The sequence below is a fragment of the Heterodontus francisci genome, chromosome 19, assembly GCF_036365525.1.
Source record: "Heterodontus francisci isolate sHetFra1 chromosome 19, sHetFra1.hap1, whole genome shotgun sequence".
Lineage (NCBI taxonomy): Eukaryota > Metazoa > Chordata > Chondrichthyes > Heterodontiformes > Heterodontidae > Heterodontus > Heterodontus francisci.
Genome location: NC_090389.1, coordinates 63001358 through 63025177, shown reverse-complemented (window position 1 = coordinate 63025177; position 23820 = coordinate 63001358). Strand labels below are relative to the sequence as shown.

The following is a 23820-nucleotide window of genomic DNA, read 5'->3' as shown; positions in this document are numbered from 1 at the left end:
ACATAGTTGTTTATATTGGTCCATGAAAATTAGTTATTATAACTAAGTGTGATTTTATTAACTAGATTAAAGCTTCAAAATCTGATAGGATTTTAGTCTGTGTGTTTTGGAACTAGCACAAATTACAGATTTTTGCATACTCTTAGTCTAACATAATATTGTAGAATCTTAAAGTTCAATAGTTCTGGTACACTTGAAAGTAAAAAATATACAAGATTTACCTGTGCTGTAAAGTGCTAAAAAGTGAATGTGTTCTTGGTAGTGAAACCTTCTTGAATTCTCAGCATTCTTTATGAAAGAAATAGACCACTTTTCATTGTTGTTCCAGATAACAGCTCTGTCTGTTATCTGTGTGAATCAGACAGTGTGTATAGTGCTAGTTTGTACAGTCACAGTCTAAAGCATGGCAGTGACGAAATCAATCTGACACTTTCACAATATGGAGCTTTATCTCAAAGCACACACAGCACATTTGCTAGTCATAACCCCACATTTTAATGACTGACGCATGCGGGAAGCAATTTAAATTTTTTTCTGAAAGGGATAAATGAGTATCCAGTTAATACCAATCATGAATTCAAGCCAACTAACAAAATTGATGCTACATACCCCGTTCTTGTTTTGCATATTCTGCAGTTTGAAATGCAATAATGAGCCAGTTTGTACACACATCCGGATAGAGCTAATCTAAGAAAGTTCATTGTGTATTTTGATGCATCTACCATTTGAATCTGAATTTATCCAGCTTGCTGCTATTCTGTCCATAAAATAATCGGTCTTAATGCTGTTAAATTCCCTCAGATCTATTACAAATAATCACAGCTTTTATGCCTGTTTTAAGAAAAGTACTGGTTATAGAGTTATACAAGCAGAAACAGTATAAATAAAATATTCATATAAAAATAGTCTCTTACAAAATATATTCTCTTAACCTATGGTTCCTTTTTCCACATGATGGGATTTGTCTGGAGTATCAAATTTGAGAATCTTTAGTTCAAATGGTTTATAATTAGTTGACATTTCAAAGTGAAAAATAATCAAGTTTTTACAGTAGTTTAAGATGTTCACAACCAGTTTGATTTTCCAGACAACTAGCAGCAAAACAGCAGAAGATTTACAAAAGATGCCTGCTTTTGTCAGTAAAAAGCCTGATACTGCAGGACACAGAACGTTCCTGCAAATACAGCTGTTAGAAATATCTGAGCAAAATCTAATACATACAGCCAAACAAATCCAATTCTTGCTGTATCTAAAGAAATTATTCCACAAAGAAAGTAAAACTGTTTCTTTGTAGAAGTATTCCAAGTTAAGTAAAGTTCTTTTTAAATAAATTAATATTAGTTTATTTTTCTCTAAATATATTGTTAAATATTGTTGTTACTATTTATTTAAAGTTGCTGGTATAGTCAGTCATTATGTCCAAGTGCCCCAGTCCACCATGGTGTTCTTAATGGCTGTGAAAAAATGTGGCAGAAAAGAAAAAGCTGATAAGTCAGTGTCTATGGGAAACTGAAAACAGTAATACTTGCTGTAGCCAATCCTGTGAGATCCAGACAGGCAAGACAAGCAGAAGCTTTTCACAAATGCAGAAACCTAAATCTGCATAATCCACACTCAAAGCAGAAGTTCTCACAGGGGCATTATCAACCCTGTCCTGTTTATAGTCCATATTTAAAGGGGGTTTTTTCAAGCCAAGTTACTGCTGATTCCACTATGGCTCTTTCAACCTTGTGCCATTTTCTGTTCAGACCTGGATTTATTTCAATGCACTAATTGCAATAGGCTTTACGTATTTGAATTAGATGGCAACAGGTGCTTTTTTTGCTTTGTAATCCAGCTGAGCTCTGGCAACTTTATCAGACAGGGATCCTCAAGCTTTTGCATTCTATAAGAGAGCGAGACATTATTTGCAAACTCACAGCCACTAGGTTGAGATCATGTGCAAATGTAGGAATATTTTCTTTGGAGGGTATGACTCTCCTCCCTATAAAAGATTCAATTTCATTTACATGTATAAACTTCTGTTCTTTCACTGCAGGTGTTGCATTTGACATAGCAACACCAGTGGAATTTGCAGTTGCACTGCCAGACTCTGGAATACTGGTGAGTGTTGTATCCTCGTCCACAACACATCAAATCACAACTGTTATTTTGAGAGGATGTCTTGTTACACATTCTCCCCTGGGTCCCAACGCTCCCAGTGATTGGATCCTCCTCACAGTAGTTAGGAGATTTCTCAATGTACACTAAGTCTGTTACCATAGGCTTCCGATATGAAAGTGGCTTTTTAATCTTCAAGAAGACCGGTCGCTTATTTCGATGCGTCCTTACTGGTTCAACTTGAACTGCTTCGTTGTATTTCTCTTTCAAGATGTAGCCCAGTTCTCTGAATTTGGGAAGCATTGTCCAGCATGTTTTAGTTGTACACGATCCAGATACTCCATGACATTTGCATTCTAATTTCATATTTTCTCCAAGAATCTAAAATGAAATAAATGCAATACATGTAACCAACCCTATAATAAAAATGTCGGCCTTTTCTGCATTTACACCAAATTATAAGAACCTTAAATGGAACTGTTTTATAACACTGACTGACTGCACACTGATGAGATTATAAAGCTGTACAGATTAATGGGGTTCAGAAAACCAGATATGAGAATCAGTCCATCTTTCAGGACTCATTTCTGACCACAATTCAACTGAAATGTCAGAAACTGTATCAACACTGAATTAAAATCAAAAGTCAGGGTGAAAGTAGTCTAATAGCTTCATAAAAGTTACAAATAGATTGTGAATACTGTCTTCTGAGAAATGGTTGCTTAACAATTAACTTTTTTTAATGCTGCTTCACTTCATTACTTCAGTTGGTTTTCTGGCAGTGCCGGTGTTTGATTCAATGGCTTTCCCGTTCTAGGTAAACTGAATGCCTAAATCAAACAGTCACTGGCCACACACCCCAAGATAAAATTAAACATGTTTTGGAGAACTAAGCGGTGCAGTAAGACCCTTTTGAATCCTGGGTTTGAACAGAGCCCTGATGAGATGAAAGTATCTTCCTTCTGCATGACACAAAATTAAATCTCATTATGCAATAATGGGCAGTCTAACTTAAAAGAAGCAAGGGAACTGGTAAGATCACCTTAGTGCTGGTTTGAGGTGGGGTTAAGATATATTGCTGCAGTAATATATAGGATGTTTTACGCTTTATCTTATTCATATTATATAAAATCTGAGAATGCTTAATCCCGATTCTGATTGCAAAAAGTGAATAATAGTGGCTTGGTGGATGCAAAATAATGATCTCTGTATTTATACATTTCCCTGCTACATCATTGCTGTCCAGAGGTCTGTAGACAACTTCCACCAGAGTGTTGCATCCTTTACTGTTCTTAGCTCTACCCGTATACCACCTGTTCACTCTTACTGAAGTCCTTTCTTTCCACTGCTGTGCCTGTGTCATTTAGCAATATTGGTACTCTTCCTCCTTTCCCAATTTCCCTGTCCTTTCTGAAGATCCCATGACCAGGACTATTTAGCTCTTAATCATGCCCAGCTTGTAGCCATATCTCTGTAATGGCCATGACAGCATATCCTTTAAGATGAATTTGTGCTTCTAACGCACTAGTTTTATTCCTAATGCTACATGCGTTTGTGTACATAACACACTGGATAACTGTCCCTATTCTGCCTGTGTGCACTGATGGTGTATTTCTCACATTTTGTGACCTATCACACTCGGTGGCTGATGTGCTGCACAATGCTATACAGGCAATTTGATATATTTATATTTTTCATCACTCCTGCTTTATTTTTAACAGCTATTTTCTTATTACTTCCTATAATCTTTTCTGCTCCCAGAGTATTTACATGATCATTATCTCCTTTTGTACTCCTATCCTGTCTTTATTTTACCTTTATGTTATTATATTTTTCCACCCAGAATTTCTTTACTGGCTTAGATTTCCTTCTACAGTCTGTTTAGCCTTTCTGCTATGACCTTAATCCCAGTCTGGTTGAGGTGTACCCCATACCAGGAGTATATCCTCCTCCTGTCTTAGTACTGGTGCCAGTGTCCCGTGAAAAGAAACCCTCCTTCCCACATTTACATTCCTGATCATTTTATCCCTATACCAAATAGCACGTGCCCCAGGTAATAATCCGGAGATTACCGCCCTCAAGGTCTTCCTTTTAATGTTGTACCTAGTTCCTTTTTTAAACATTTTTTATTTATTCTTAGGATATCAGCATTTATTACCCATCCCTAGTTACCACACTTGCTAGAACACTTCAGAAGCAACTATGTTGGTGTGGGACTGGAATCACATATAGGCCAAACTTGGTAAGGACAGCAGATTTCCTTCCCTTAAGAACATTAGGGTAAGTTTTTACGGCTTTGTGGTCACGTTTTCTGGTCCCAGTTTTCTGTTTCCAGAATTTTTTTAATTGAACTCAAATGTTCAAACTCCCATGGTGGGAGTTGAACTCACATTCCCAGGATGATCAGTCCAGACATTTGGATTGCAAATCCACTATACCATTGTCCCCGATCCTGATACTCTCTCAGCAGGACCTCTTCCCTGTTGTTTCCTACGTCGTTGCTTCCTACATGGATTCCAACAACTAGTTATTCCTCCTCCGTTTCTAGGTTCCTTTCCAGACAGTTAGAGATATCCCTTACCCTGGTAGGCAATGTAACCTTCTGACTCAGAAGCAAAAGAGCTTTGATTTGAGTCAAATTGGCACTTAAAACAACCATATGATTAGGCTCTATTAGAGTTTTTCTTTGTTTTATTTTTCACTTTATACAGACTAAAATAGTTTCCCATCTTAAAATCAATATCTGAGAATCTTGCAAATATCAATGAACCACTGAACAAAAACTAAACTGGGCCATCCACATAAATACAGTGGCTACAAGAGCAGGTCAGAGGGTGGGAATTCTGCAGTGAGTAACTCACCTCCAGACCCTCCCTGAAAGCCTTTCTACGATCTGCAAGGCACAAGTCAGGAGTGTGATGGAATACTCCCCACGTGCCTGGATGAGTGCAGCTCCAACAACATTCAAGAAACTCGACAACATCCAGGACAAAATAGCCCATTTGATTGGCGCACCATGCACCATCTTAAACATTCACTCCCTCCACCACTGGTGCAGTGTGTATCATCTACAGGATGTACTGCAGCACCTTCCAAACCTGCGACCTCTACCACATATAAAGACAAGTGCAGCAGCTGCATGGGAACAGAACCACCTCCAAGTTCCCCTCCAAGTCACACGCCATCCTGTCCTGGAAATATATCACCATTCCTTCATTATCACTGGTTCAGAATCCTGGAACTCCAATTTAACAGCACTGTGGGAGTACCTACACAATATGGACTGCAACGTTTCAAGAAGGCAGCTAAGACTACCTTCTCAAGGGCAATTAAGGATGTTCAATAAATGCTGGCTTTGCTAGCAATGTCTACATCCCATGAACAAATAGAAAAAGATGATTAGTAGTGATAACAATTTTATCCATATTTTGAAATAGTGGTAAATGTCTCTGTTTTTACCCCAGTGTTCAGTCATGTCTCTTCTGCAAGAGGGCAGGCAATCTACTTTGAAACGTCAGCCAATGTTGCTATTACCTAGATATTAAGAGATGTGCAAGAGCAGCATAGTAACAACTATCCCCTATTTCCTTTTCCCTTGTGGAGAGACCCATGGCCTTCGTTTGGCAACTCTACACAACAGCTCAGGATCTCAATGGAATATGGTGAAAATTGTATCTGAATCTTCCACTGCCATGTAACTACAAAGCAGCACTCCCAAATATGATACATTGTCACAGCACTTCTTAATGCCTTGCATAAAGGGGTATTGAGAACTACTGCAATGAATTATGGCAATGACCTTTCTTCTTTGGAACCTGCATTTGCATCTCAGATTGCAGTTAAAACATATTGTTGGGATGCAGTGGAAAGAACTTCACTCTGCAACTAGCCTGTGATATACCTGACAGAGGGAGTATAGATTTTGACACTAGTGGCTAATTTTCTGATTATCTGCCAGCAGCAGGAATCTCGCCTACCATCAGCACATAGTGGAAAACCACAGTGGCACCTTAAATATCAAAGGTGTTCTAATCCTCAGCATCAGATTATTAAAATATCCCCCAGGTGGATCAGCATCTATAAAGAGTTGGACTCAGAGGTAGGAGACTCAATTTCAATTCCATTTATACTCAAGTTCCCCATAAGGATGAAAGGGCGTATTTTCCAGTTATTACATGTGGACATATTGAATTGCCTGAGCAAAACATGGAGGAATATATAGCTGAAAGGACCACACTTCGATTTTTCCATCCACTTAAGTTAGTGGACGGAAGATCGATCGGGCTGCGTTAAAAGTGTGTGATCCTTCTAGTCCAATATTCCTCTCTGTTCTGTGTCCAGGAGATCCAATACACCCAATCTCAGTATCATTAATCTCAGCTGGTTTATTTGTCAGAGGAAGAAAAATTGCTGGAGCAAGCAATCCTTTCCGGCACCACTGAAGAACGAGTAAGAAGTAGTTTAAATGCATCCATGCATTGTTTCACATCTTGGTTTACCCCTCATGACTAGGGATAAGAACATAAGGAATCGGAGCAGGAGTGGACCATATGGTCCCTGAAACCTGCTCTACCATTTGATAAAATCATGGCTGGTCCTTGGCCTCAACTGCACTTTCCTGCATAATCCTGATAGCATCAATTTGAACAGCAGGTGACAGTAGAGAAAAATATATCATTTCATTATCTAAATATTGCTCTTCAAATGTATGATCCATACTCTTTATATTATCAACTGTGAATTATTGTTCTTCACAACTATTAATCATCAATATCATTGCAGATCAAATACACAAAAGTTGAAGATTATTAAATCTATAATGACATCTTCCACTTGGAAAAAGGACACAATACAATGAAATAACATTCAGGAATGTTTCAATGTGTGCATAAAATATATTTTAAAATTTCATATAGCATACATTCTGAGTGCTCACAATTACATTTTGTAATCTTTTTGTCACATTGGGTGGTATTTTATGCTCTCCCCCATGGCATGTTTGGAGGCAGGGAGGGCATTTAATCGGGCAGGATGGTGGTGGGTGGGGACCATCCCACCTCCACCCTGATTAAGTCCGTGGCGGGAAGGACCATGGATGGCCTTTCTGCCCCACTGCCAATGGAGGCCTTAAAGGGAAATTAATGCCCAATTAAGGGCCTCTTCCTACCGCCGCTGGTATTAACCCACTGGCAGGCGGGCCCTTCATCACGTGGGGAGCACGGCGTGCAAACCTGTACGGGGTTGCTTGTGGTCTCCTGGGGTAGTACCTCGTTCAGAGGCACTCAGTGCCTAATCCAGGGACCCAGCATCGGGAAGGGGGCCTGCTGAGAGCCACGCACCACCCTTTGCCGCTGACCCCCCCCCACCCCGCCCTCGCGACCCACACCCCATGAAACCCATACCGCCATCACTTACCTCTGACCTAGGTCGCTCTGTGATCCTGGGCATCTGGTGCCATTCCAGCAGCAGCCACCGCCTCCCCAGTGGCACTGCTGAACAAAAGAGGTGCCAACCTCTGACTAGCCAGTAGCTCTCGGCGGGTGAGACTTCCCATCCCCGGGCTCATGGTCCCAGGAAAGGCCTGCCAGTGGCCTTTCAAGTGCTTGAGTGCTTCCTGATACAGTGGGTCTTTCCCAAAGGAGGCAACACAGGGGTCTCTCACTGGCTCTCCAGCCAAAGCCAAGACCCCTGTTGCCTCCATAAAATCCCCCTCGAATATTTCTGTCACATCTGCCTGCCATGCTTAACCATCATATGCTGAGCTTTTACTATCATTTACTCCTATGATCATTATCATTTACTACAATTTTCTGTTATTTACAGTGCTCTATCATTTACTGCACTTTACTATTATTACTATTATTCACTTTACTGTATTTTTTGCTTTATACTATGATTTACTGCACTTTTACAATCATTTACTCTGCTTTTATTGTATTTTATTGTTTTAATATTATTTATCAAATTTTAACTGTGTTGTAATTACTAACAAGATCGATTTTGCATTGCAGGAAAGGGATTCTCAAAATCAGTTAAGGAAGCCTCTTTTATTTGAAGAGCACACTGTCTTTACTAACACATGAACTCAGCATCCATTTTAAATAACTGGCTTCTCCAGCTTAATTCTGGGGAGAATGAACAATTAATGAAGGTTCGCAGCTTTAACCCCACTCCATCCTAAGCATCAATATAATTTTCCCTTCACAGCTCCCTCCTGTCACCTCTTGCCATCTTTCCACCATCAACTACTTCACATACCCATGCCTTTATCCCCTCTCTGTTTGCCACTCCCAACTCTACCCTACTATCTCTCACAATCCCCACCACAAGAATCTATACCTTTTCCTGCTTCATGGTCACCACTTCCCTCACCATCCTACTGCCCTTTTCCCACTACTGTAGCTTTGCCCCAAGACTTTACCCTTTCCTGATCTCTCCTGTCATCTCTTGCCACAGTGTCCATGGTAACAGGATATAAGTGTTGGATCACAGCCATGAATGCAGCTCCATCATTTTTCTCAACAGCACCTCACACGACCTTTCCCATTAATTTATTTTCCCAGTGTTCAGACAGCCAACAAACCTCTTTCCCAACGCATCAATATTCCACCACCATTATCCCAGTGCTCCCATACCCCAAAACCCATCACCCATTGCTGCACACATCATGCCTCTAACACATTACTCACAGACCCTTAAGCCCTCCACTACCATTCCAATACCCAAGAATCACCCCACCCCACAACCTGATGCTCCCACACTCCTCCATTCTTCTTATACCTTACCTCCTGTCTGCCACTGCTCTCAATCCCATGAGACCACCCTCCAAACATGACTAAAATTGTATCACCTGTCCCATCCTTGAGTGCTTCTACATGCCTCCTATCTATGTACACCTCCGAGCATCTTCCCTGCCATCTTCCTCTGGAGCCTAGATTCTTTAAGGCATCAAATTCATTACATAGCTAAATAAATAAATGTATATATAAATGCCATTATTTACAATCTGTTTGAAAATAGGACATAATTATACAAATTAAACCCAAAAGTACTGCTAACATTTCTGTACTACATTGTAATGAAATACAGTTAAATTATTCAATTATTATAAAGCAGTAGCCCTGATAATATATTGCATTTAATGTAGCAAAAAGCAGCGCATCCTCTGCCTCACCATGAGCAATATCAGGGGTGATCTGATGGAATATATAAAAAAGCTTTGTGTCTGTCACTTAAGATGCCATATTTCAAAGTATCAAAAGTGTATAAATATGAGAGAAAGACAAACAATAATTTCATGCTGGTTTCTTCCAACCAAAAGCCAAAAGATAAAAAGTACCCCTCCAATCAGCAAACTTCCCCAGGGTCGGACAGATAGGAGGTCACCCATCCCCAACCTTGTAACTCCATTGAGACTAATTTTGAACTGAAAAGAAAATTCTTTCACTGCTTGTCATCTGAGACAAGATGGTACCTCCCCCCCACCACCACCCCCCAAACTATCAGCCTTATAGACAAAATATTACTCACCCCCCGTGCATATACAGGTACAAACATGAGGTGCAACTTAACCATATCAATACGGAGAAAAGTAAGTACGATAAAGATGAATGTATTCCCCATCTCTTCTGCCTTTCCATGATGATGTTCGACTGCATTCAGGCACAATAAATCAGGGGCCTCAATATTTTTTAATTACTATGGATTGCTAAAAATCCATGGATGTAACAAAAGCAACAATTTCTCAAAAACAACAGCACCCTGGTCCTGACGTCAATTACCCCAGACACACACTCCCCTTCCCAAGGCACCTTTCCATGCAAACGCAGGGGATGCTATACCTGCACTGTTATGACCTTTCCCACTGTTCAGAGTCCCAAACACTCCTTCTGGGTGAAATGGCAATAGTACTTCTTCTGATTTATTGTATTGTATTCACTGCTCACAATGCAGTCTCCTCTGCACTGGGGAGTCCAAACATAGATTAGGTGACTGCTTTGTGCAGCAGCACCATTTAGTCAGCAAGTGTGACCCTAAGCTTCTGATCACCAGCCATTGTAATTCTCCACCCTACTCCCACTGTGGCCTCTCTGTCCCTGACACCCTACACTACTCTAATGAAGCTCAATAGAAGCTTGAGGAACAGCACCTCATCTTTCAATTGGATACTTTACAGCTTTCCCAACTCAACATTAAGTTCAACAATTTTAAATCATAACCATAAAGACATTACGGCACAAAAGGAGGCCATTCAACCCATCGAGTCCTTGCTGGCTCTCTATAGAGCAAGCCAATCAATCCCATTCCCCTGCTCTATCTCTGTAGCCCTGAAAGTTTATTTCCCTCAAGTGCCCATCCAATTTCCTTTTGAAATCATTTATCATCTCTGCTTCCACCATTCTCGTTAGCAGTGAGTTCCAGGTCATTACCACTTGCTGCGTAAAAAAATTCTTCCTCACATTCCCCTGCATCTCTTGCCCAAAACCTTAAATCTGTGTCCCCTAGTCCTTGTACCATCTGCTAATGGGAACAGTTTTTCTTTGTCCACTTTATCTAAACCTGTCATAATCTTGTACACCTCTATCAAATCTCCCCTGAATCTCCTTTGCTCCAAGGAGAACAACCACAACTTCTCCAACCTAACCTTGTAGCTAAAATCCCTCATCCCTGGAACTATTCTGGTAAATCTCCACTGCACCCTCTCAAGGACCTTTACATCCTTGCTAAAGTGTGGTGACCAGAACTGGAGGCAATATCCTAGTTGTGGCCTAACCTAACTACTGCTCACATTTTTTCAGACAGCAGCTGTCGGTAATGATTCTGCTATTGCCATTTACACCTTCTCGAGACTGATCTCTTGTTCTTAACTTGTCTCATTACCATCTCTCTTTGTCTTGCATCATCATCCCTTTCATCATTTAGGCTGGAATTTTACTTTGTGGCAGTGTCCCTGCACACCGGCTAAAAAGGGGACAGCCCACCTCATCAGGCCTGGAAGCCACACTGCAATTTTGAGTGGCCCAAGCTTTTACTTGGCCTTGGTCAAGACTTCCATCCCTGTGAGGTGGGAAGTCCTGCCTCCAAGAGCTGCCAGTCAATCAGAGGGTTGGCAGCTCTTCAGTCCCAGCAGTGCCACAGGTAGTAGTGGCTACTGCTGGGACTGCACCCAGCAAGAAGAGGACAATGGACGTCACCCTTCAGGAAGATAAGTGGGGTTTGGCCTTCGCCGGGGATAATCGGCTGAGGACAATCAGCTGGGCCCCAGCGAGGAAGGTGACCAGGGCAGTGGGGGTAGTTTTAGCCAGCGCAGCCCGTGCTGCTGGGCAGGCCCTCCATGGGGCACAGGAGGGATTCCCCCCCCCCCTCCCCCCCCACCCTCCTCAGGTGCAGAAGTTCCTGTCCACCACTGATAGAATAGCAGCGGCGGAAGAAGGAGGCCCTTAAGTGGCAAACAATTGGCCTGGGGTGGGCGGACTATTTGACACCTCCCCCACCACTGGTAAAAAAGCAGCAGGGGTGGGTAGGCAATGGCCACGGTGCCCCTCGCCTCCCACTCGATTTTATGCACCCCCTCCTTCCAGCCCGCTCCTGGGGGATGCCTAAGTTCCAGCCTTAATTTCTCCTGCCTCCACTCTATCACTGACCTATCCTGTTGACCTTTCCTTCCCTCCCACGTTCTATGCCTCTGTACTTGCTTAAAGCCTGTTATATCTCTAAGTTTTTCCAGTTCTGATGAAGGGCCATCGACCCAAAACATTAATTCTACTTTTCTCTCCACGGATGGTGCCTGACCTGCTGAGTATTTCCAGCGTTTTCTGTTTTTATTTCAGCTTTGCAGCATCCATTGTGTTTTACTTTTACATATATATAGCAGCTTTAGTACAGAAAAACATCCAAAGGCACTTCGTAGAAGGAAAAAATTGAACACAGAGCCAAAGAAGGAGAGATTAGAAGGGGTATCAAAAGAGGAATCTTATGGAGGAGAGGTGGGATGGGGGATTTAAGGAGAGAATTCCAAACTGTGGAACCTAGGTAGCGGAAGGCATGGATACCAATGGTGGGGCAAACAGGAGCCAAAGGAATGGAGACTTCAGGAGTATTATAGTGCTGGGTGAGGTTGCTGGATAGGGAAGGATGAGGCTATACAAGGATTTAAACACAACGATTAGCATTTTAATTTCAAAGCACTGGGAGACCAAGAACCAATGTAGGTCAGCAGGTACTGAGTGATTGGTGAGCGGGACTTGGTGTAACATAAGATACAGGCAACAGAATTTTGAACAAGCTGAAGTTTACAAAGAGTGGAGGTTGGGAGGCCAGGAGAACATTGGAACTGTTGAGTCAGGAGAAGTCTGGACGTTTCAGTGTAAGATGAACTCTGCTGGGACGAAAGCAGGCAATAATACAGAGGTGGAAGTAGGCAATCATTGGGAAAAGAGAATATGGGGTTAGAACATTAGTTTTGGGTCAAATAAGATGCCAAGGTTATGAACAGACTGGTTCAGCCTGAGACAGTGAACGTGGAGGGGATTAGAATCTGTGGCAGGGGTTCAGACAATGGCTTCAGTCTTCCCAGTGTTTAATTGGAGAAAACTGTGACTTATCCAAGACTGAATGGTGGACAGGCAGTCTGATAGTACCAAGGCGGTGGAGGAGTAGAATCAAAAAATGTGGGGGAAGGAAGATGCATAGCTGGGTGTCATCAACATATGTGTGGAATCTGAACAATGTCTGCGGATGTTGTCAAGGGGCAGCATGTAATTAAGGAAAAGAAGGGAGCTAAGAATAGATGCTTGGAGAACTCACAAGGTGACAAAGCAGGGGTGGGAAGTGAAGCCATTGCTAAAGATGCTTTGGCCACCACTGAATAGGTAAGAGGAACCAAGAAAGGGCAGACTGGCCAAGCAGAACAACAGAGCAGCAGTGTTGAAGGCGAATGTTGCAGTGTATATCAATGGTTATAGATGGGTCAGGAACACACAGAAGGGCAATTAATCATGATTATGGTCATTGAAAATATCATTGATAACTTTAATTAGCACTGTTCCAGTGTTGTGGAGGGATGGCAACCTGATTGAAAGGATTCAAAGGGAGTTGCAGGAGCAGAGGAAATGGATCTGAGAGGTAGTAACATGTTTAAGGATAATAAGCAGGAAAGGGAGATTGGAGATGGGCTGATATTTTTTAAGGATACAGGCTCAGTGTTTTATTGAGGGAAAGAAGGTTGAAAAGAGATTTGATAGAGATGTTCAAAATCATGAGGGATCTGGACAGAGTAGATAGAGAGAAACTGTTCCCATTGGCGGAAGGAGCGAGAACCAGAAGACACTGATTTAAGGTAATTGGCAAAAGAGCCAATGGCATTATAAGAATAAACATTTTTATGCAGCAAGTGGTTAGATCTAGAATACACTGTCTGAGAGTGTGGTGGAGGCAGATTCAATTGTGGCTTTCAAAAGGGAATTGGATAAGCACCTGAAGAGAAAAAAAATTGCAGGGCTGGGCAAGGGTGGGGGAGTGGGACCAGCTATGTTGCTCTTGCAGAGAGCAGGCATGGACAAGACAGCCCAAATAGCCTCCTTTTATGCTGTCATTATGTAACCGTGCTGATTCTATGACATTTTTAACAGAGAGTTGGATGGTCCCTGAGGAGAAGAAATGATTTATAATATCAGCTGGTGTGGGAATTGGGAAAGGAAGTTGGTTTGTCAGTAGTTTAATGGAAATTACAGGTCTGAACCTAGACATTATCATTGGAAACCAATTCTGGGCAATTATTGCCTCAGACATGATGTGAACACACAATTTCTGTAAATAATCTACTCTTCATAGAAGTCCAGGAAAGATGATCCAGGCTCAAAAAGATCTCATAGTCCTTCTTGGAGTCAATAGAGGCTTATCCCTCACTTAAACTATCTCTTGTCTATATTTGCCCTCTCTCCAGTTTGGTTATTGGTTAGCTCTCAACTAGTTACAACATGTAGCACAAAAAGGGCATCACTGAAATAAACCTAGTATTCCAAAAAGCTTAAGGTCATCATGGTTCTGCAGCTGTTTTGCAAATTCCACATCACTCAGTATAACATATTCCACTGCTTTCAAATCTATTGCTACCTCTAAGACACAAAGGTTTGCCCCAAGCTCCTTACAACTATGCCTCCAAAGTCTAAAAATCTCTGACAGACAGATCTCCTCCTTCTGTTTAATATCCATCTTCACTTCAACCAAGAACACAGAAAACTTAACAAAAACCTGAATGGCCAGAGGCTGCTACATAATGACAGAGGAATGGATAAGATATTAAAACTGCTCCTTGATAATCAAATGCAGCAGAATCCAAGAGTAGTAAACCAAAATCATACATGTAACATCATACAGTAACAATAAGCATCATACAATCCCTGATAATCTGTGCAAAATGAGTCCTGGAGAGGTAATTGCTACAGATACACACTTCCACATGTTCTGAACCTTTGAATGCTTACAAACCACAAGGACCAGAGCGAGTGCCAATCTCATGTCTGTATTGTATGATGTCCAGAAAACTTGACATATCAGCAGTGACTATATTATTAAAAGCAGTGATGCATTAGGCCCAGATTCACGTCCCCAGCAAGCCAAGGTAAAATGCCTGTGTGATACATTGGAATCTAGGCAACTAACAAATGGCTGGAACTGAGAAAGCACAAGAAAGTCTGGGGATTCTTCCATAAGCTTATATTAAGGTCTTGAGCTCTATTATATATGCAGATATGCAGGTGAGTAGGGTATTTTGGAGGATTACATAGATTTAATACTGTTAGGTTTTATGACCCAAGTCAGTGTCTGACAATATCTAATGGCACTGGAACCTCGTATACTATAAATCAAAGACATAGACAGCATGGGGAAGAGTATCTCCCTATCACGGCAGAGCAACATTTTGATTTCCCATGTCAGCCGTCCTTGTGGTCTCTGTGAGGAAAATTTGGGTACATGTTTTCCAAATTAGGACATGGAATATTTTGCTGTAAGTAGAGTTGGATTAGACATAAATTCATTGAAGTTGGTTTTACTATAATGTGCAACATTACAATGGATGCTGCATATTTTGATTGCTTCTGATTATTCTCATAACACTATTAAATGTCCAGCTATTCGCAAAGATAGGGATAAATGAGGGAGATCATTCAATTCCTAGCAGGGAGTGCAGGGTAGATTTGCTAGATTGATACCTAGACTCTAAGGGTTAAGCTACGAGGAGAGATTAAACTAACTAGGATATTAATCCCTTGAATTGAGAAGGTTAAGGACTGATTTGATCGAAGTTTTCATGATATTAAGGAGATCAGATAGGATAGATAAGGAGAAACTATTTCCTCTAGTTGGGCAGTCTAGGATGAGGGGACATAGTCTAAAAATTAGAGCCAAAACTTTCAGGAGTGAAATAGGGAAACATTTATTAACATAAAGGGCAGTTGAAGTGTTGGACTCTCTTCTACAAATGGCAGCTAATGCTAGAACAATTGTTAATTTTAAAACTGAGATTGATAGATTTTTGTTAACCAAAAGTATTAAGGGCTATGGGGCAAAGGCAGGTATGTAGAGTTAGGCCACAGATCAGCTACGATCTCATTGAATGGCAGAACAGGCTCAAGGGGCTAAATGGCCTACTACTGTTCCTATTCATCATTGAAACCTATCCCCTCACTATCACAGCATCTAATTGAGTCTTGAATGATTTCAGAGATTTTTCTTCTATTAAGACCGTTCCAGGTATTGATCACCCTTTACTTGAACAGGTGCTTCCTGACATCAACCCTGAACTTTTTATCAATGTCCCAAAGCCTGCAGTCTTAGTTTAATTTGAAATAATGCCCTGAGTTAACTATTTCTGTTGTAATTAGCATGTTTTTATATTTCTATAAAGCTCCCTCTCATTTACTTTCTTTCAAGGCTAAAGAGGTTTTTTTCTAATATATCCTCATAACTGAGTACTCTGACAAGAGGAATCAAACTCGTGGCCCTACCCTGCACTGCCTTCAGGCCTTATGACTCAATGATCTGAACTGAACACAGTACTCAAGGTGCAATCTGACCAGAGCACCATACAGTTCAGTGTGACATCCTCAGAATTAATTCTGCTGATTTGGAGTTATAGCTCAGAATGTAATTGCTTTTTTGATACTGCAATGACTATAGGTGTTGAGACTACAATCACTCCCAGATCTTTCATCCTCTCGTTTAGCTATTTTGATATCATTGAAATATGAATGCCCACCATTTTTTCTTTGGCCGTGAAACACCTTGTACTTATGCCTATTTAATTGCATCTGCAATTGTTCTGCTGAATTGCTCATTTTATCTAAATCCTTCTGCTTCATCAGCCTCAATTAACCCTGCCCCCTCCAGTTCAGTGTCATCTGTTAAATTGACCAGCTAGCATTGCATTTCTATATCGAGGTTATTCATGTGGAATAGAAATAGTAGTAACCAAGCAATGCCCCCTGAGACACTCCATTCAGTACATCTCCTCAACCCATATCACTCCAGTAACTATACCTGCTTGTTCCTTTCTTTCAGTCAATTTTCTAACTGCCTTCAAGTTTTGCCTTAAAATTGTGTAACAGGTTTTCATGTTGAATAATACTGAAGGCTTTCTCTAAGTCTTATGCTACGTCACATGCTTTCCACTGTACACTTGAGATATCACATCCTCAAAAAAGTCAAGAAGGCATGGGAGATGAAAATATCATGCTGTTGTGTTGTGTCATTTTAGAATATGATATTGTGATGTTGGAAAAGTAGTTGTGGAAGAAAATGATGTGATTAGAGACAGGTGATAACTTAGAACCTTAAGGCATTCAAAATTTTACCATGATGCTTTTAAGGGAGAGTGATGATTTAAAAGAATACAGAAAGGAAAGTTTTGTCTTGTTTTTCTAACTACAGATAATGGGAAAGTTATCAGATTCTTCATGATAATCTTATTCATTAAGTGCAAAGAGCCTTAAGATATGCCTAAGTAATAGTTTGTGATATATTTAATCAGAAAACAAATGTGATATTATGGTTGAGAAAATGGAACGGTAGATGCACAATTTGTCCTGAATAATCTTATACATTAGTCAAATTTCATTAGTATTCAGTAGGCAAAGTGAATTTTTGGTGAGAATTTTGTTTTCAAATAATAATTATAGTGTTTGGAATTTGTTTTTTTATGTGTCTGTTATACAATGAACATGTCCACATTCCAATTCATCATTGTGCCACTTGAATTAGATGTCATTATGATGAAAATGAGGAGCATTGTGACTCTTCTCACTCCTGAAAATAAAAGGATTGCTCAATTCTTTTCTATGAAGATGGTACCATTTATATCCACTTAGAAGCTACCATGTTTCTTTCTCTGGTTTTATCACCTAATAACTGAATTTCTTGTAGCCTATCCAAAATATACTTTGGTTCAAAACATGAACAAATTATTTATAATCTGTGAGTCACCATATCAGTTAATGTGGAAGAGCATTTTCAAAAGCTTGAATACAAAAGTCTACAAGCCCAACGTAAAATAAAATATGCACCATTAGTTTGAGTATCTCTGTTGGTGATTTATATGTGTTCCAGATTGATGGTGCATAAGGAAAAAAGGGCTTTAAAAGCAACTGGTGCCTGTGAAAAGCAGGCAATGCACTCGCATTGCATTGCACTGCTGTGCTTTCTCAGCTTGGTAGCCAGCCTAATGCCATCTTCAAAAATGATATTAACTTGTAAGCTATGACTGAAGAAACAACAGCCATTATCCAATCAAACTACCTAAATCGTACACATAGATAAATTGACACAGTTTCAAAGAATGGAAATTATCTTAGAGTTTAGTATCTTAAACAAAAAGTGATTGTGAAAAATGCATATTAACTCTACACTTTGTAGTTACTCTTTTTGGTAATGTAAATTTGAAATATTAAAAATGTGAGGACATAATGTTTTCCTTCTAAAGCCATTTTCACCCTGCACTTTCTACACAGAAAGACAAAAATATAGCATTGAATATTAAAAAATACAAAGCAACTTTAAGGTTATCTGTAATGGATTAAAATAATAAATCACCTTCAGCATTTTCTCTGTCTCATATGATTGGTTGTAATTAATTATGCATTGGAGCTCTTTGAAACCCAAAGAACAGATGTGATCTAGAATTCCAGTCTAAAGTTTTAAAAAAACTTTTAAAATGATTCTGCATGTATCACTTTAGTGAAAAGTGTTTGCCTTGATTAATGGAGTTGTGTATATGTTATGTCATTCTGTTAGTGGTGCTTGGGAGATACCTAGATATTAATACTTAATTATTTCATTTATTTACCATTTCTTTAAATATAATTGAAAAATCAGAAAATGAAACATACTTTTGTAACTTCTTTTCCATATAAGACAAGTGGCTATCATTCTTACCTTTCGCCCTGCCTCATTGTTGTGTAGGTTCATAAGTGTCCTGGCATTTTGTTTGATTTCTCTTGCATCTACAAACACTTTGGAGAATCCAATTCCATATCTGATGTCTGCAGAACAGCCTCCCCATTTCCAGCCTTCCTCCTGATTGTAGTGACCCTGTTTTTCTTTGTCACAGCCACAATCACTCAGGTTTCCCTGGGTGCATGCAGCAGTAATAGCATGAGCTACTCCAGCAGCAATAATAGCATAAGTGAAGGCTGCTTCTCTGCTTCCTGCAATCAAGATATTGGGACACGTATATTAGTTTGGTTCATAGACCAATAATAATCAGAGTACCTTATATTTTACATTCAGATCACACAATAATGTTTTGTGCTAAAGTTTTTCTTTTTAAATAAGCATTTAAAATATTTGGTAGAAGTGGGCCTCGTTTTTAATCTCAACCAATACATCAATTTACATTTTATAAAATTCACCTGTTGCCAGCCAAATCCAAAGTGATGTAAAGAATATTGTGCATAACTCATACGAAATTTTGCATTCATCAAATAAAAGGATTAAACATGAGGGTAATATTACCAATAGTAAATGGTTGCAAGAAATTGAGATCAATTTCAAAATGTAGAAAACACATTCATGATTGCTTTTGTATAATAAGTGTTGTGCTTACTGCACGTCATGACAGACTATAATGCACAGAGTACAGTCCCAACTCCTTAGAAGACTGAAATAAAAACAGAAAATGCTGGAAATACTCAGCAGGTCTGGCAGCATCTAAGGAGAAACTGTTCTTCCTTCACAGATACTGTCAGACCTGCCGAGTATTTCCAGCACTTTCTGTTTTTATTTCAGATTTCCAGCATCCGCAGTATTTTGCTTTTATCAATAGAAGACTACCTCAGACAATGATTTTGCTGCTGAAAACGGTTAATTTCATTAAATATGACCTTTTTATGGGCTCTTCATTAATAGTCTTGCAAAGTCGCTTCTCATATAATATCTCTATCACTACTGTGTTTAGCACACTTCCAAGTGGGGGTTTCATATTCGGCAACAAGGTGCTAATTAATGTCTTGCTTCGGCCTCAATTAAAAGCATCCGACTGTTGTCATGTGATTGACTAAAACAATGCATCTTACGTCGTTACACTTTTGAATCTACTGTCGTTGTGCATTGTGTTTTTTTAACAGTCGGTTATGTTTTTATTCTTTATATCTGAATAAAATTGAAAGGTGGGAACTTTCGAAAGAAAGTCAGGGACGAGAATGAGTCATGTGGGCCTTGCTAGGAGGGAGCTGGATAGTTGTAAACTTGAAAGGTTTCTGTCCCAGAGTTATAATCACCGCAGTAAATATTCCGTGATGGCGCGTGTCTTGGATTATTGAAGTGTGCTTCTGTATTATGTGATTGGCTGTACCTCTTCCTCACTTTTGTGCATTCTGAATGAAATTCGCCTCTAGACTTTCAGCTCTAGGAACCCACAGTTCTACAATTTGCTGCCATGTCCTTTGAGTGTGTGCCAATAAGATTAAATACATTTACACAAATGCATAAACTGGAGGAAACGGAATAGATACAGCAGGTAATTAACCCTTACAGAAACAGGACATGCGATCTTTAAAAAACTATCCTTTATTTGACGAAGTTAAAAAGCAAAATAACCATATGTACTGGTTCAGAATGACAACATGATTTGTCATAGATAATTCGCTCTATGTTAGGTTAACGGCACTGCTTTATTTATGGCGAAAGTTACACCTTGAGTTCTTTGAAGTCAAACTTGATAAAATGTTTACCCGCATTACGTGTCTAAAAGTCAATAATCGCCAGGAGTTTCAAAGAATTGTTCAGTATTCCGTTGCTTTGGCGGACTCTCAATTTTGACAATGATTTTAATAAACTGCCCACGCTGAAAAGACTGATAGCATGTGTGTGCTGTAACCAAGAAACGAGTTGGTGTTGCTGATTCACAGCCAAAGGTAGGAGAGTAGTACTGATGTTTGCATGAACTTGGGTAAAGTGATTGGAGAAGGGAGACACTATTTATGGACCATCAAAGCAACTGAACGCAACAGCAAGAAATGTCTACCTGTGGGAAGTAACATGAAAGTAATTGTTTGATTGCTTCGTTTTAGAGAGACTCCAAAATGTACACATCATAAAAGATTTGAGTTACTTGCAAAAACGCAACTTGAGGACACGTTTTAGGTTTATTCTTAAATAAAGCGAGTGATGAAAATGCTGTCAATTCCTCTGGTGAAGCAACTGTACAGATATTGATTATTACAGTGCTGACCCGCAAACAGTAAATCCCTGATTACCCACTTGTAAAAAATTGTAATAAACAGGAATGATATTTTGTTCAAAATGCTAAATGTTTTCCACTTTTTGTCTGTTTCGACACCTGGCAGGACTGCTTCCAGATTAGAACTAATTTTGTTTGGGTGATTCTCAGCAAACTGTGAAATTCATTTGAAATTGACTAAACGTTGCAACATGAACACAATAGCTTTATGGGATAATTCTTGCCTGTAGATTTGGCACAAAGTTCCCTGCTATACAGCGATCTTATATTTCTATCTTACATTGTGACTGATTGGAATGGACAGCAGAGTTTGCATTTTCTAACATACCAACTCTGAGCTCTTTGCCAAAGACGGTTCTTTCGCCGAGTGCCGAGCAGTTCCAGCGACCGTATCGGAACTGGAATTGACATTCGTTGATTCCCATCTGAGCCCCTTCTCCGATGACGATGATGGCATCGGGGCGACTCTGACAGATCGCCCGCTGCCTAGGCGCCAGTCCCGGTATCTTACTGCAGATAATGTTCGCTCCCAGCGCCACCACCGAAGAGAATCCGCTGTAGCAAATATAGACACACATTGAGAGAGAGAGAGAGCAAACACAACTAATTATTAACCCTAAACACGTAATTCGCTGCATAAACACAATGGAGTCCTTTTAAAGTCATAAATGCATGTTAGCCGATAAGGTTGTACAGTATTTTTTTTAATTATCTCGTTATTTTCATAGGTTGAGACATATCCAATGAGGCATTTAGGTAACTTCATCTAATTCTTTTGGTAAGTTCGACTTTGATCGACCTCAACTATTGTAAATTTGATCAGAAGGACCAGGCTTTTCAAATCTTCCCTTCTATCTGGAGACGTTTATTTTAACGCCTGGATTTAACCTGGTCAGTTAAAAGATAAATAAAACCTGAAAATTCGTGACTGAGGGGCACTGTACCAATTTGAGGAGCGTGCAGCCTCCATTCATTTTAGGGATGGGGAAACGGTCCGTATTGGGAACTCAAGAAGCAGCCGAACAAGATTATTGGGGAATGTATTCATTTTTTTTAAAATCACAAATGTAAATCTTTCCACTGTAGTATTAAATAGTACATTGCTTTTGCAACACACTATGTATCTCACTGACTACTAAGCAATCTCACATCAATTAAACATGCAACGTGGTTGAAAGTATCGGTGCTCAATTTATAACCATTGAGCTGCATCGTGATATGAATGCGTTCAAATGAATGTTTACCTATCAATCTGGTACTCGATATACAACAAAACTTGTTAATTTATTAAATGGAGCGATAAGGCTGATATTGGACGAATGACGACTATTTTACTTATACTGGAGCAGTTCTGACATTTGCTTCATGCGTTCACTTCCCTGTTAACCTCTTTTTTTCTTCCTTACACTTTACGTTCAGATTTTAAGAGAGTTGTACTGAACGAGATGAAGTGAACTGGCAAGTCAGATGCCACATGCAAAGGGGAAAACAGACCGGGGTTAATTCTGCATGTAGTTCTATCTATCCCATCTATACATACTGATCGATCTATAGAACAGGTGATTGTGCAAATCGCGACCATCCCATTGTGTTACTGCCCCGAGTCTCCATATCAAGCTCTGTATAACTTGAAGCAGCTTCGGAGAGGGAGAGCCCTGCCTGCTCGACTTTCTGCATTGAACGCGTTATCCTTTTCAGAACAGCTGAACAGAGCAACGAGATCTCACCAGCCATTCCAACTTTATTGTGCTTGAGATTCGTCCATACTAATATGTTTTATGACCTGTAAATCCTGTTAGCCAAGTTTGGGTCGGGGTTGGAGTTACAGGTTCCGTTGCACCGTGCACCGTATATTTTGAGCCCAGATTGACCTTTTAGGAATATAAAATGCTTAACGTCGTTTAATTCTCCAGCAACCGCCCCCCCCCCCCCCCTCCTGCCACGATATTATAGCACAGCTTTGTGCTTTCTCTCCTGAATGTATGGTTTGCTTTGCACACTTGGCTTTTTATTAATTCAATAAACTTTTTTCCCCAATAGTAGCGTGTATTCGGCAGAGGCAATACTGCTTGTGAGTTTTCAGGATCCAACCAGCACAGCGGACTTTGTTATTATAGACACAAAAACATAATCACATCGTCAAAGCTTGCAATGTAAAACATTGGCACGTCTAGACACGGCAAACTTTCTCCAAAAGCCACTTACCCTATTTTAAGATACACGATTCCCACACACAGGAAAATGTGGAAGAGCCAGCGTCTGGTTTTTCGGTTCATGTTGTTAAGTTTTGTGTGCTGGATGCAATTCTGTTCGAGTTTGTCTGCTTGTTAATCAGAGTCCCAGGCAGAGACAGTCGAAGGTATTTCGAGACAAACTGACCCTTGTGATCTCAGCTACTGTGCACCCAAAGTAAAACCAGCGTATATTGTAAATCCCAGTGGAGAATCGATATCCTGCACTTTTTTTTTTACAGATTATCCATCATCTGTATGCGTGTCACACGTATGGAGATTGAAATGGGAGGCTGGGATCGAGATCACACAGGATCTCAGGCATTCAGCACAGAGACGCTGGATCTTCCCCCAGGTTCTATATATCTATCTCATCTATTTGGGCGTGTTCATTGGGAAAATGCAGCAGACCCACAAAATACCTGTTGAGTGCACACATTCACCTTTTTATTCGGGGGGAGGAGGGAGGGGGTTGCTAACGAAGAACGTGCAGAATTCTGTGTGGATGACCTAACAAGTTTCCATTTTAAAAACGTACATGAGTGCAGACAAGACCCAATTGAATATTGTATCGGGACTACCTTGCGCCGAAGTTAGATAAGATTAGGGAGCTTTATAATCACTTTTAGCTTTCATTATTTCGGTCCTGCAATCTGATCTGGACACTGAGAGGATTTTTCACCACGGATTCTCTCTCTCTCTTTCCATGGATCAAGCGCACAATTAATTGCAAGTTCTTATAAAGGACTGCCT

At 40.1% G+C, this 23820-nt stretch overlaps 1 protein-coding gene across 1 annotated transcript; it reads right to left on the bottom strand.

Moving 5' to 3' along the window:
• Nucleotides 1-493: 493 nt before the first annotated feature.
• Nucleotides 494-23384, bottom strand: wnt7aa (wingless-type MMTV integration site family, member 7Aa). Its single transcript, XM_068051789.1, has 4 exons — nt 23042-23384; nt 21165-21391; nt 18532-18803; nt 494-2481 (listed from the first exon to the last, which is right to left on the bottom strand). The coding sequence occupies exons 1-4, from the start codon at nt 23110-23112 to the stop codon at nt 2002-2004; spliced, it is 1050 nt and encodes a 349-aa protein (XP_067907890.1). The 5' UTR covers nt 23113-23384; the 3' UTR covers nt 494-2001.
• Nucleotides 23385-23820: the final 436 nt, after the last annotated feature.